The 12,353-nt window shown below is 40.6% G+C and overlaps 1 protein-coding gene across 2 annotated transcripts in view; it reads right to left on the bottom strand.

The window, feature by feature from the left end:
- Nucleotides 1-3,955: 3,955 nt before the first annotated feature.
- LOC107114107 (chromosome unknown open reading frame, human C21orf59) overlaps nucleotides 3,956-12,353 on the bottom strand; it is a 16,132-nt gene continuing 7,734 nt past the window's right edge. For both annotated transcript variants that reach the window (XM_015415542.1, XM_015415541.1), the window contains exons 4-8: nucleotides 10,551-10,618; nucleotides 9,041-9,199; nucleotides 5,856-5,987; nucleotides 5,274-5,369; nucleotides 3,956-5,189 (exon numbers count right to left, since the gene is read on the bottom strand). In XM_015415542.1, the coding sequence (XP_015271028.1) occupies nucleotides 5,079-5,189; nucleotides 5,274-5,369; nucleotides 5,856-5,987; nucleotides 9,041-9,199; nucleotides 10,551-10,618 (566 nt within the window). In that variant the 3' untranslated portion in view covers nucleotides 3,956-5,078. The remainder of the gene's footprint in view (nucleotides 5,190-5,273; nucleotides 5,370-5,855; nucleotides 5,988-9,040; nucleotides 9,200-10,550; nucleotides 10,619-12,353) is intronic.

Here is a 12,353-nt window from a genome sequence, read left to right as displayed (position 1 = left end):
ATTGTTACAGAAACTTATTTCACTCTTAAAGAACTTTGATGGAACTACTGAAAGTGAAACAGGCTAATTGTTACAGAAACTTATTTCACTCTTAAAGAACTTTGATGGAACTACTGAAAGTGAAACAGGCTAATTGTTACAGAAACTTATTTCACTCTTAAAGAACTTTGATGGAACTACTGAAAGTGAAACAGGCTAATTGTTACAGAAACTTATTTCACTCTTAAAGAACTTTGATGGAACTATTGAAAGTGAAACAGGCTAAAAGTTAAGTCAAAATGGTGCTGAGCAGTAGTTTCTTTGTCTGTGTCTTTCTATGCAGAATTATACAGTGAATGTTGTGTCTGTTAAGGAGTGAGATGGCTCTCCAATCAGCTCATCAAAGCAGTGGCTAAAAAGTCTCTTATTGTAGGTAGTGTTGAAACAGGTCCTGTCGTTTTTCCTCTTGTGTAGAAACTGATGTCATCTGATTTTGTGTCTCTGTAGTATCTTCTTCAAAACAATCCCAATACTCTCCCAGGGCTTCCATAACAGCATTTGTGATTTTCCCCATCAATTGGCTTTTTAAACAGTCCCATTGGTCATCTGAGAACAGTTGTATATTTTCATCTGTCCTAGAATCCTTCCTCTCAAATGGAGCTGCGAGAGCCATCTCACTCCTTAACAGACGTCGATGTCGATGGTCTCACAGGTACATCTGGATCCATGCCGGAAGCGGGGTTAAGCGCCGATTCCAGCAAAGCAACTCAGATGCGCCGCTTGATTTTTTTCCTAGTTTGATTGGAAAACTTGGCACAGTCTTGGCAAGACTCTGGGCGGTGTGTCTCACCGAGGCAAAAAACACAAAGGGTGTCAGGCGGAGTGAGTTTACTGCCACACCCAGTACAATGGTTGGAAAAGCCCCACTTTTTCTCCATAAAATAAACAAAGACGGAGAAGAAAAGGGGGAAAGGAAAAAATAAGGCGGCGTGGGGGGGGGGGACTGAGGCAAAGAAAAAGACAAAGAAAATAAAAAGAGGTTGACTGAATAAAATCCGAAGAATTGTCTGAGGAAAAATAGCTACCAATCTCACCAACCAAGAAACGATGTTTCCAGTGTGGCAGAAAGAAAGGAACTGGCGGGATGTTCATGCCCACCCCTCTGGGCATGCGTGGTGCGGTTCCTGCACATGCCTGAGGCCTGGGCATGAAAATTTATTAGAGCTTGCTACAATACTGATTGATCCAGCGCAGGTGCACTGAATCCCATGGGTGTGAAGCGCAGAGACCACATCGAAGATCATTAACATTCTGAGATATGCAGATGATACCATATTACTGGCAAAAATAGTGAAGACCTGAAATTACTACTGATGAAGGTCAAGAAGACAAAAGTAATGACTTTTGAAGAATTATAACCAAAAAATCAGAGTGAGATTGAGACTAGGAAGGACAGCCATGAAAGAGCTAGAAAAGATCCTTAAGTATAAGGATGTGTCACTGGTGACAAAGATCAGGAGCATTCATACAATAATATTCCCCATTACTATGTACAGGTGTTAAAGTTGGACAATGAAGAAAGCTGACGGGAAGAAAGTTGATTCATTTGAAATGTGGTGTTGAAGGAGAGTTTTACAGATACCATAATGGATTGCCAAAAAGAAGTGGGTTCTAGATCACATCAAGCCTAAACTCTCCTAGAAGCTAAAATGAGTAAACCAAGGCTATCATACTTTGGTCACATTATGAAAAGACAAGAGTCACTGGAAAACAAACAAACAATAATGCTAGGAAAAGTAGAAGGCAGCAGGAACAGAGGAAGACCCAACATGAGATGGATTAACTCAAAGAAGCCACAGCCCTAAGTTTGCAAGACCTGAGCAAGGCACTTAACAATAGGATGTTTTGGAGATAATTCATTCATAGGGTCACCATAAGTCGTAAGCAACTTGACAGCACTGAATACATGCACATAGTAGCTTGCTGTAATACCCTTTGAGCCTCTGTCCAGTAAAACAGAAAACCACTGAATACTGCCATTACTGAGTTCAATTCCTTAGTGTATCATCACCTTAGTAGTACAATTGCAGTTGTAAAAGCAGAGCTTGCTGGGAAGATATCACATACACTGATGAATGAAGAATTTGTGATGCAATAGCTGAGTACCCACCACCTCTTGAAACTGGAGTCTGGGGAAAGGTCCTTATGCTGTTTCTCTATTTTGTGGAATCCTGCTTAAAAAACTCATTTGTATGTGAATGCTAGTTATCTATCACTGGGAGATGTAACGCAGAATGCTGCTGACAGTTCTGTGAGACACTTTGAAAAAAATAAAAATATAAAAAACCAATTGTGATTTTTGCTATGATTTTTCCATGCCAAAAGAGCTATTCAAAATATTGTTGATCTAAAAGGAAACCACTGTTTGTAATGGTTTGTATACTTTCAGGCATCTATTAAGACTGATGAAAACCATCTGGGAAACATTGCTCCAAAGATACTGATCTTCATATTTTTCCATGTTTCCATTTATAACAAAAGTAAATAAAGCCCTTTATTACCATGAGACTGAAAAATGCTCCCTTTACCAAGTTCATTCAGACCACATATGAACTTCCTGGTGAGGTCTTTATTATGTTATTTGGAACAAGACATTCTTTGTTGTCGCTTTGCTTCTTCTGAAATCTACAATTAAAAGGCTGTTGGCTACAAGGTTTTGTTCATGTTCAAATGTTCACTGAATAAGCCCAGTCCTACCCTATGGAGATAGATCAAGATGGGTCACTGTATTAGTCTGTCTGTAGCAGTAGAAAAGAGCAAGAGTCCAGGTGTTACCCCGACCAGCTTTGAATTATTTATTATCTTTACTGTTTTTGCAACCTGAGTCATAAACAGCAAACCCTCATCCCACAATAAACCTTGTTCCACAAGAAAACATGGAAGAATTGAAAGGTTGCTACTGCAAAAGTTGTCATGTGATTTGACAACAGCTGCTAGAAATATTGCCACACTGTAGTTTATTTGTCTTCGTCTCTAAATAACCAGGATGATTTTGCTTCTGGAAAGAGGAGGTCCTGATTAAGTAAAGGGGAGATAAGTTCATCTCTTAGAGCTGAAAATTTGAGACAATCAAGCAAAATATGATCCAGAGTCAATTTTACTGCAGCCACAATTACAGAATTGATCTGGGTACGAAATCCCATTAAATCTTTCTGACATCACAGCTGAAGGTAAGGCATTCAGGCGTGCTAGCATGAATGCCTTTCTATACTTTGGAAGAATTATCTCAGACGTTTGGCATTGTTGTTGGAGGCTGAATGCCTACTGAAAAGGTTGAGTACACTCTGCGGGCTCTCATCAACGTGCTCTCATAGTCAAAGTCTAGCTTTGATTTAAAAAGCTGAATCACTGGCTTGAGTTTCTGGGGGGAAATTAGCTAAATGGTAGGCCTCAGTGAGAGGTGGGGTAGTAGTAGGGATCATCCTACCTCTGTCTATGGGGATTTTCCCCTTTATGAGAGTTCTTAACAACCAGTCCAAGGGTAAAATAGAGAATGTTTTATTAAAGGATATTTAGGGATTGTAACACAAGCGGCACACATGGAGCATACACACATACAAGATCTATGGAAATAAAGTGAAGAGCGGGATAGTAGTGGGGGTTGAGGCAAAAGCTACTTTTCCTGGAGAAATCCATGAAGAAGGAGAGACGACAAAACAAACAGTGCTTTGCTGAGAGGAAGGACCCAGTTTGGTGTAGTGGTTAAGTGTGCGGATTCTAATCGGGGAGAACTGGATTTGATCCACTTGCAGTGCTAGATGACCTTGGGCAAGCCATAGTTCTGTCAGAGCTGTTCTTTCAATGACAGCTCTGGAAAGAGCTCTCTCAGCCTCGCCTACCTCATAGGGTGCCTGTTGCGGGGAGGGGAAGGGAAAGAAGTTTGTAAGCCGCTCTGAGACTCCGAGTGAAGGGCAGGGTATAAATCCAATCTCCTCTTCTTCTTCACTGCTGCCAGAAGATGGTCAGTATTAAAACACTTAGCACTGATTAGTCACTGGGTCTTTGGTATGCATGCAAACAACAATAGTCTGGCATCTCCCCCACCCAGTACAACTCTTCAGGGATGCTATTCCATAAAACAGAGGCAGTCACCCAGGAAGCATGCTTACAAGAGTTAGATGACCATGCCTGGATGGGGTGGCACAGCCATACGGTGAAATTAGCCTTCCCCTCAATCAGAAGAACCTGGTCAGTAGGATTTCCCCCCAGCACCCATCAGCCAAGGCATGGAAGTGGATTGTCTAATGCCCCTTTAAAATGGCCATCACATAGTCTTGTGAGAATTAGATCTCAGTAGCATTCTTGGTAAATGTTTTGATGATTTTGGGATTTCTTAAAACCCTTGTGTATTTTTTTTTAAATCAGATGTTTCCGCAAACCTGGGACTTTCCTCAAGTTTGCAGAAAACTGTCTCCTTTGTCTCTGGCTCCGTGAATTTTTGACCCACAATCTAGGACAAGTTCAGAATTATATAGGTTATGAGGGAACTGTGCGGCTGGTCTCTAGCAATAATCAACTGTTTACAACTATCCAAAGGCAAATGCTTGTTATATTCCACACTGGAACCTAGCTAATGTGAAAGAGGATAGCGGATAATGCTAATTAATTGCACTTGCTTTATCCATTAACAGTTTTGAATCTGCCAGATGCAAAACACAATCAAAGAAAAGTGTTGCTTCAAAGAGATATCGAATGTTGCATAAGCATGCCTACAGTAGAATAATGGGACCAGAAGAACTGCAGAACAAGGACTAAGTTATTTATTAGTATCATAGCTTTCTTAGGAAATTGGTTTAAAATGTAAGCATCTGATTTAATAGTCTATTAAAACTGATTTCCAACACAATACAACCCTTGTTCTTCTACTGCTAAAGTGTAGCTTGTGCATAAGACTTTGCTATATTGAACCAAACTTCATAATGAATCTCTTCTATGGCACTGGAATTGAGAATCAACAATGTACAATTTGCATCCATGTTTCCAGTATAACCAGTAGATCCATTAATCTTGTTAAAAATAAACAATCTATGCAAATCATTTTATCTTGGTCTCCATTTGATGTCCTTAACACCATGAAAATGTCTTTTCAAGGCATGACTATCAGCCCATTCAGAATCTAAACAGGAATCATCATCATTTTCTTCTAATTTCTGAAAAAAAGAGAGCAAAATCTTATAAATTTAAAAATCACTTAGTTCAGCTACATATGGTATATACTTTGTAACACCTGATACCTTTAGTTCCTCTTGTCTTTTGTAATAATAAAGCATCATTTGTTTGTGGTCTTCATTACTTATAACAGGCTCTCGGGCTGGAGCACCTTGTCCTTTCTGGGAAAATAAAGATGAAATTGTTGCTGTGATCAAAGATCTGAACCCAGCATATGATTATGCAGAGAAAAGCCCAATTGATTTCCAGTGGGTGGGCTCATTAGAGAGAACAGATTTCACTCCCCATCATTTTGAGTGCTTTAATTCTGAATATTTTCTGACAGGAACCTTGCAGTCAATGCAAACAGCTGCAGGCATTTCAGAATACGCAGTGCAAGGAGTTGCCATCACAAAATAACTGTTGCATAAGCCTTAATGACTGCCACACTGTATAGCAAAAATGCAATTTTAAATTATTACATTATACCCCAAAGCTAAAAACAACATCAAACCGCTGTTCCTGACCCATCATGTATAGGGCTTGTGTAAAGATTAGTGTTGGAACAATGAGAAACAGCACTGTAACTCAATGAAATGTTGCTCAAGTGTTAGTCTTGACAAAGCCTTGGACAACCAATACAGAACCACAAAAAGGCTTGTACTTACCTTCTGTATCTTAACAATAATTTTGGTTTTTTCATTTTTGCCTACATAGTCAGAAAGCTGATTTGTTCTTTTCAGCTCCTTTGCTGCCCACCATAACTGTGCCTCTGGTTCCTCAATAACCTCAAGAGCAGCCTGTGAAAGAATGTCAATTGCAAGGAAAGGCATAATGCATGTAAGGGGTTTTCAACAACAAACACAAAAATTACAAACTGTACAGGTTTTACTTTAATGGAGCAATGGGGGCAACCTGGCCTCCAGCTCAAATGCTTCAACTGAACAAAAGAGATGAGGAAAAGGAAGCCTACAATGTAGGAAAGCCTGTTCACATATTTTGATACCATTATTAAGAGAACAAATAGCAGATGTGCTATTCAGGACTGGCAAAGGGAAACATTAGCATGCATGGAGCTCTATTATGATAGAATTATAAGTGATAGCTATGTGTTATGCGGGATCTATTACAGTTCCGCAGTGCCTGTAAAATGGAGCTGTTGTGCCAGGCTTTTGGTTGAGGCGGTGGGCGTCCAATTATTCCATTTATTGGCCTCCCCTGCTAAACCTTCCATCTTCAAACAGCCCATCAGGTGAAGACCCATAGTTTCGTCTATGGCCTAGCGGCTCCATTTTTTGTGGCTACCATAACTAACTGCTGTGCCATCTGTCTTGTTTTATAGCTTTTAACTATTTATTGTGACAAATTTTTTAATGTTGTCATCCGTTCTGAGCCCATTTGCAGGGAGGGTGGAATATAAGCCAAAGTAAACAAATAAATAATAAATTAAGTATTATAACATCCCTCTACTGCACAGGTTTGTAAATATATTTAAAATGTCATGGCTAAAGGTATGGAACTATAATCTTTCATGTCAGCAGTGATATTACTGGCTCTAACCATGTGTCTTCAAAGTAGTCACACAATTAGATCATACTTTTTTTAAAAACCAAAATTGTGGGATTGCTAGTTGGTGGAAAATTGCATTTTGACAGCAAGAACAGTTTTCCAGTCGGCTGAAAGGAACACTGAAATGGGTAAAATGCATTTCCTCTGTCCCTCTCTCTATACATGCCTTATCAGATGTTAAAATACAGAACAGGCTCCTTAGCTTAGGAAGCTACAGATCTCTATAGAGTTTCTCTTACCATGTAGTTTTGTCCAGCTCTCCAGGCCACCACATGACTAATGGCTGCCTCCTCCAGACCTGTTAAGAGTTCCATCTGCTCTGATGGACTCAGCACACACGAGTCCTTCCTCCTTGCTCTCCTGAGTTTTATCACCTCTCTTTTCCTTCCTACTGACCAGGTCAGGCTGGGTCAGAAAAGTTTTTTCTTGAAGTTTCCAGAAATACTATTCCTGAAGTCTCTCTAGTAATTAATTTCTCCAAATCTCTGTTCCCTGCTTAGGGAAGGGGGAGACCCACTCATTATCTTGACCGACTCATTATCTCTCCTGCTAGATCTATTAGTATTTGTATGAAAGTGGGCTGAGGTATGTCTGGAAAGCAATTGAACTGACATCTCCCCTTCCTGCTTGCTCTCTGTCTAGAGAAAAAAAAACTATTTAAAAATCAGAGTGAAGATTTTGCTCATTTCAAACCTCCAAAGGGAAAAAAAAAGCATTTCTTTACACCCTCATTCATAGGGCATCCTCTACTGGCAATGGAAACCTTGTTTTCTGAAGGAACATGCATATCTCATAGAGAATTCTTGAATTCCTGCAAACCAAGGGGTTTTGCAAACATGTAGACTACATGAGTAGGTATCAATATACGTTATGGGGAAAGCCCACCCCATAGGAATCAGGACCGTTGTAGTGGTGAAGACAACGGGCTCTAGCTTGGCTGCCTGGCTGCAGGGCCCTGCCCCCTTTCCGGCACCCCTTGGCTGCCTGAGTCCCTGGCGGGCGAATGCCGCCAGAAGTCCCCCCCGGCCACCCGAGGGGCTGGCTGGCCCAGGCGGGTGCCATCGCTCCTCCCCCGCCAGAGGGCACGTCTACCAATACAGTGCAATGGGTGGGTGTTACCTGCTCTCCAGAGGGCAGGTCTTTCAGTATAGTGGAAGGGGGTGGGTAGACCTGTTCTCCAGAGACCAGGTCTACTAATATAGCGGAATGGCGTGGGTACACCTGTTCTCCAGAGAGTAGGTCAACTAAGATAGTGGAAGAGGGTGGGGGTACACCTGTTCTCCAAAGTCCAAGTCTACCGAGATAGTGGAAGGGGGTGGGTAGACCTGCTCTCCAGAGCCCAGGCCTACCAATACAGTGGAGTGGGGTGCGTAGACCTATTCTCCACAATATAGTGGAATGGGGTGGGTCTACCTGCTCTCCAGAGGGCAGGTCTACCAAATACAGTGCAATGCGGTGAGTAGACCTGTTCTCCAGAGGGCAGGTCTACCAAGATAGTGGAAGGGGGTGGGTACATCTGTTCTCCAAAGGCCAGGTCTACCAATACAGTGCAATGCAGTGGGTAGACCTGTTCTCCAGAGGCCAGGTTTCCAAGATAGTGGAAGGGGGTGGGTAGACCTCCTCTCCAGAGGGCAGGTCTACCAATACAGTGGAATATGCCACTATATTGGTAGACCTGCCCTCTGGCAGGTGGGAGGAATGATGCCACCCGCCTGAGGGGGAACACTTCCAGCGGCCATCACCCACTGGGGACTCAGGCGGCCGAGGGGCACCGGGAAGGGGGTGGGGCCCTGTGGCCGTGCGGCGAAGCTAGTGCCCGTTGTCTTCACTGCTACAACGAGCCTAATTCCTAGTTTTTTATATTTACATGGTCCTAAAAATCAACTAAATGGTAATTTAAACGGACTTCATGCTTGTATAGCATGTTTTATTCATTAACTGAATTTTCACAAGCATGAAATCAGTAGGCTAAAAACTCCTTTTCTTCAGCTTTCCAATAAAGAACTTTGCAGCAATGTACAGTTGCTCAGTGGCTGTAGAAGTGATAGGAAAAAATACTCTGGTCCTAATCAGTGGGCAGAAGAAGACATGAGTAAAGAGCCTCTCCCTCAGAAACACCAGCAAGGTAAAGGCTTTTACAAATATATATAATGGATAGTAAAATACCTCAGACCTCTTGAAATGAAGCAATGTAGAAATCTAATTAAAAATGAATGATAAATGCTCTGTAAAATCCCCAATTTTCAATCCAGAAAAGATTAATACAACCCAAGTAAATTATTACATGAGTTCCTGACAGATCTTCTTTATCTTCAAACTCCATTCTAATTGGATCATATGGAGGCAGTCCCATCGGATAAACAATCATCACAGCTCCTCGGAGCTGGTCCAGTGCATCTTTCACCATATCCGTATTAACACATACATTGGCTTGAACTTGTTTCTGAAATACAGACAGAAGCCATTATTTCATTCAACAAAGCACAAAGAAAATAATGTTTTCCAGACAGTCTGCAATATAGATCAGCTCGACATTTGAGAGTAAAGCCTCTCTTAATTTTATGCTGATTTATTAAGAAGCAACATGTAAATGTTTGTCTTATTGTACACACAATACAGCAGTTTACATTGGCTAGGGTAAAACTGACACATTAGTGTCTAAAGATTTATTTTAAAAGAGTTGTAGAAAGTATTCATAACAGATTTTCAGTGGGTACAAACCTGCATGAGATTACTTTTTAGAGAATGAGATAGTCATAAATATGTACATTTTATAACTCTGGAATTTTTACCTACATTAGCAAAAGACAATAAATTAAGTACACAGAGTGTTTGGGTGTTTGGCTATAAATGTGTGTGTGGAAGAACTGAGCATGTTCTCAGCTCACCTTCTGAAATGAATGGTGCTTTAAGATTTCAGTAAGCTTCTTTCTCTTTAAAAATGTAAATAGAAAGCTAAGAGAAGGGAGACTCCTTGTGGACAACAACTGTTGCGTTAGTCACTAGCAAATATTGTGTGCCACCATTCCAGGCCACCTTACTAAAGGGGGGGGGGGAACCAAACCACAACTGATGTATTCCCCCTCCTGAAGGGCAAACAACAGCTGGGGGAACAATTCTGTTAGGAACCTCCATCAGACTGGCAGATCCTTTCAACTGAATTCTAGGATTTAAAAAGTCAGGAGACCAGAGATCTCCTGTATTAACATATATTTTATAGCAAATTACAAGTGGACAAATTCTTCTGTTTTCAAAATTACTTACTGGATCAGCAACCTTTACAGCAAGAAAAAAAAATTAAGTTCAGGAATCTGGTGGCATTTGCTAGAAATAATACATATGTGAGAATAAGAATATCTACAAACTGTTTTAATCAATAAGTGGCATGATGTTCCAAAGAAACTTAACGATGTGCAGATATCAATAAAGTAGGGTAATTTTACATACAACTTTTGTGCTAGTGGGAGCATTTGCTCCATGGGTTCAAAATCTATTGCCAAATTAACAATATCACAAGACAATGGTGTAGGAAACTACTGCACATTCTTATTATTACTTAGTTGGTGCAGAGACCCCCAGGATCAAGCCTTAAGAGTGACTGGTCAGAATAATCCAGCTGTGTGACACAGAGTGTTGGACTAGATGGGCCTTTGGTCTGATCCAACATTGGCGTCTCTTATGTTATGTTTTTGACAACACAGAAGGTCCGTGTAACTTGTATAATTATTTTTAAAGTTTAAAAAAATCAATGTAATAACTTTTATGATGCTACTATTCTTCTAACAATTTCTTACCTTAGAAATTAGTGCCTTAGCTTCTTCTATTGTTGCTTTTAGAACCTGCTTCATTTTTTCATTTGGAGCTTAAAGTAATAGATGTGCAATTAATACCCATGCCATTATACAAAACATGTTGCATAAAACCAAAAATATTCCAATTTTGCACAAAGATGTCACTGGAAATGCCTCTACACTAAAAGCCAGATATAATCAAAGCTTATATAAGTCCAAATGAAGTGCTCAAATGACTAGACAGAGAGTTGTATCCTGTGATTCCATTCACTGACAACAGAGCTTTCTGCTGGCATAAGGAGCCTCTTCTGCAGGAAAGCACCACTATCATTGGAATGAAGTCCCCGGAAACAATCCAGAACTTCAAAAATAGTCAAGCAAACTTGGTCCTAAAGAGGCTTTGAGAGAAGGGATTTTTAAAAAATTCACATCACATTCTTCTGCACACATCTGATTATGCTAAATTATAACAAGTTGATTATTCCGGGACATTTTGGAGGCTTCTTCTCTGGTACCCTTTTAAATGGAATGCATTAGGGTCTATTCATGTTAAAATAGATCCTGTTTCTTCTGCGGTTAAAGAATTCTGGCATGTAAAATTACAATATCAATTTGATTCATTTTCACATGCTAAATTAAAACTATGGGCAAACTGAGATTTAATTTTTTTAAAATAGAAAGCTTGGACAGATAGGGGAATTTTTTACTTTGGACCAATTAATAGAGTATGATGAGTTTTTATTTTTTTTCAACTGAGGTCTTGATATGACCCATCAACGTCTGCTGAATGGCTATATTTACAACTACATCTGCTGGTATCGAAATATGACCCTGCAGCACTAAGTGTTTTAAAATATCCCTTATTCTTGAAAATTCTCATTGAATCAATGCAGAAAATTAAACCTACAATATTTGTTTATGAATATTTGATGTTGACTGATAAATATGATATGCCAAATCTCAGAAATGAGTGGAATAAGGAGCTATATCACCCTATTCTGGCAAAGCATGGAATATGGTCCTAAATTTTATACTTGTTTCTATGGTCTTAAGTTGTGACATTCAGCAAAATATTATGTTTAGGATATATTTATTTATTTATTTATTATTCACATTTTTATCCCGCCCTCCCCGGAGGCTCAGGGCGGCTAACAGGGCATATCGCCAAATAAAACAGAAAACAGTACAAATTTTTTAAAAATACATCAGCATTAAAACACTATTAGTGCTCCTCTCAGCTAAATTCCAGTTTACAATTTCTAAAAAAGGATGGTCGCCCCCTAGACGTCCTGTTCTGGCCTTGATGATACATGCCCCACATCATGATGTCCATATATATATACATAGGGCGTGGATGGTAAACCCATGCGTTGGTGGTGCATTAGTGGTAGTGGTGGCAGCTCCTATTCAAAAGCCTGGCGGAAGAGCTCCTTCTTGCAGGCTCTGCGGAACTGTACTAGGTCCCGCAGAGCCCTGATCTCTTCTGGGAGCTCATTCCACCAGATAGGAGCCGCCACCGAAAACGCCCTATTCCTGGTCATGGTTAATCTGATGGACCGGGGACCTGGAACATCCAACAGATGTTGGGTCCCCGACCGTAGTGCCCTTGGGGGAACATGCGGGGCAAGGCGGTCCCTTAGGTAGACTGGTCCCTGACCATATAGGGCTTTAAAGGTAATGACCAGCACTTTGAAGCGAACCCGGTAAGCTATTGGCAACCAGTGCAGCGCTTTCAACACAGGCTGGATGTGATCTCGTCTAGGGAGATCCATCAACAGCCTGGCTGCAGCATTCTGCACCAGTTGC

The sequence above is a fragment of the Gekko japonicus genome, unplaced genomic scaffold, assembly GCF_001447785.1.
Source record: "Gekko japonicus isolate JY-2015 unplaced genomic scaffold, Gekko_japonicus_V1.1 scaffold1865, whole genome shotgun sequence".
Taxonomy (NCBI): domain Eukaryota; kingdom Metazoa; phylum Chordata; class Lepidosauria; order Squamata; family Gekkonidae; genus Gekko; species Gekko japonicus.
The sequence above is the reverse complement of the archived record's forward strand: the minus strand, read 5'-3'. Positions and strand labels throughout refer to the sequence as shown.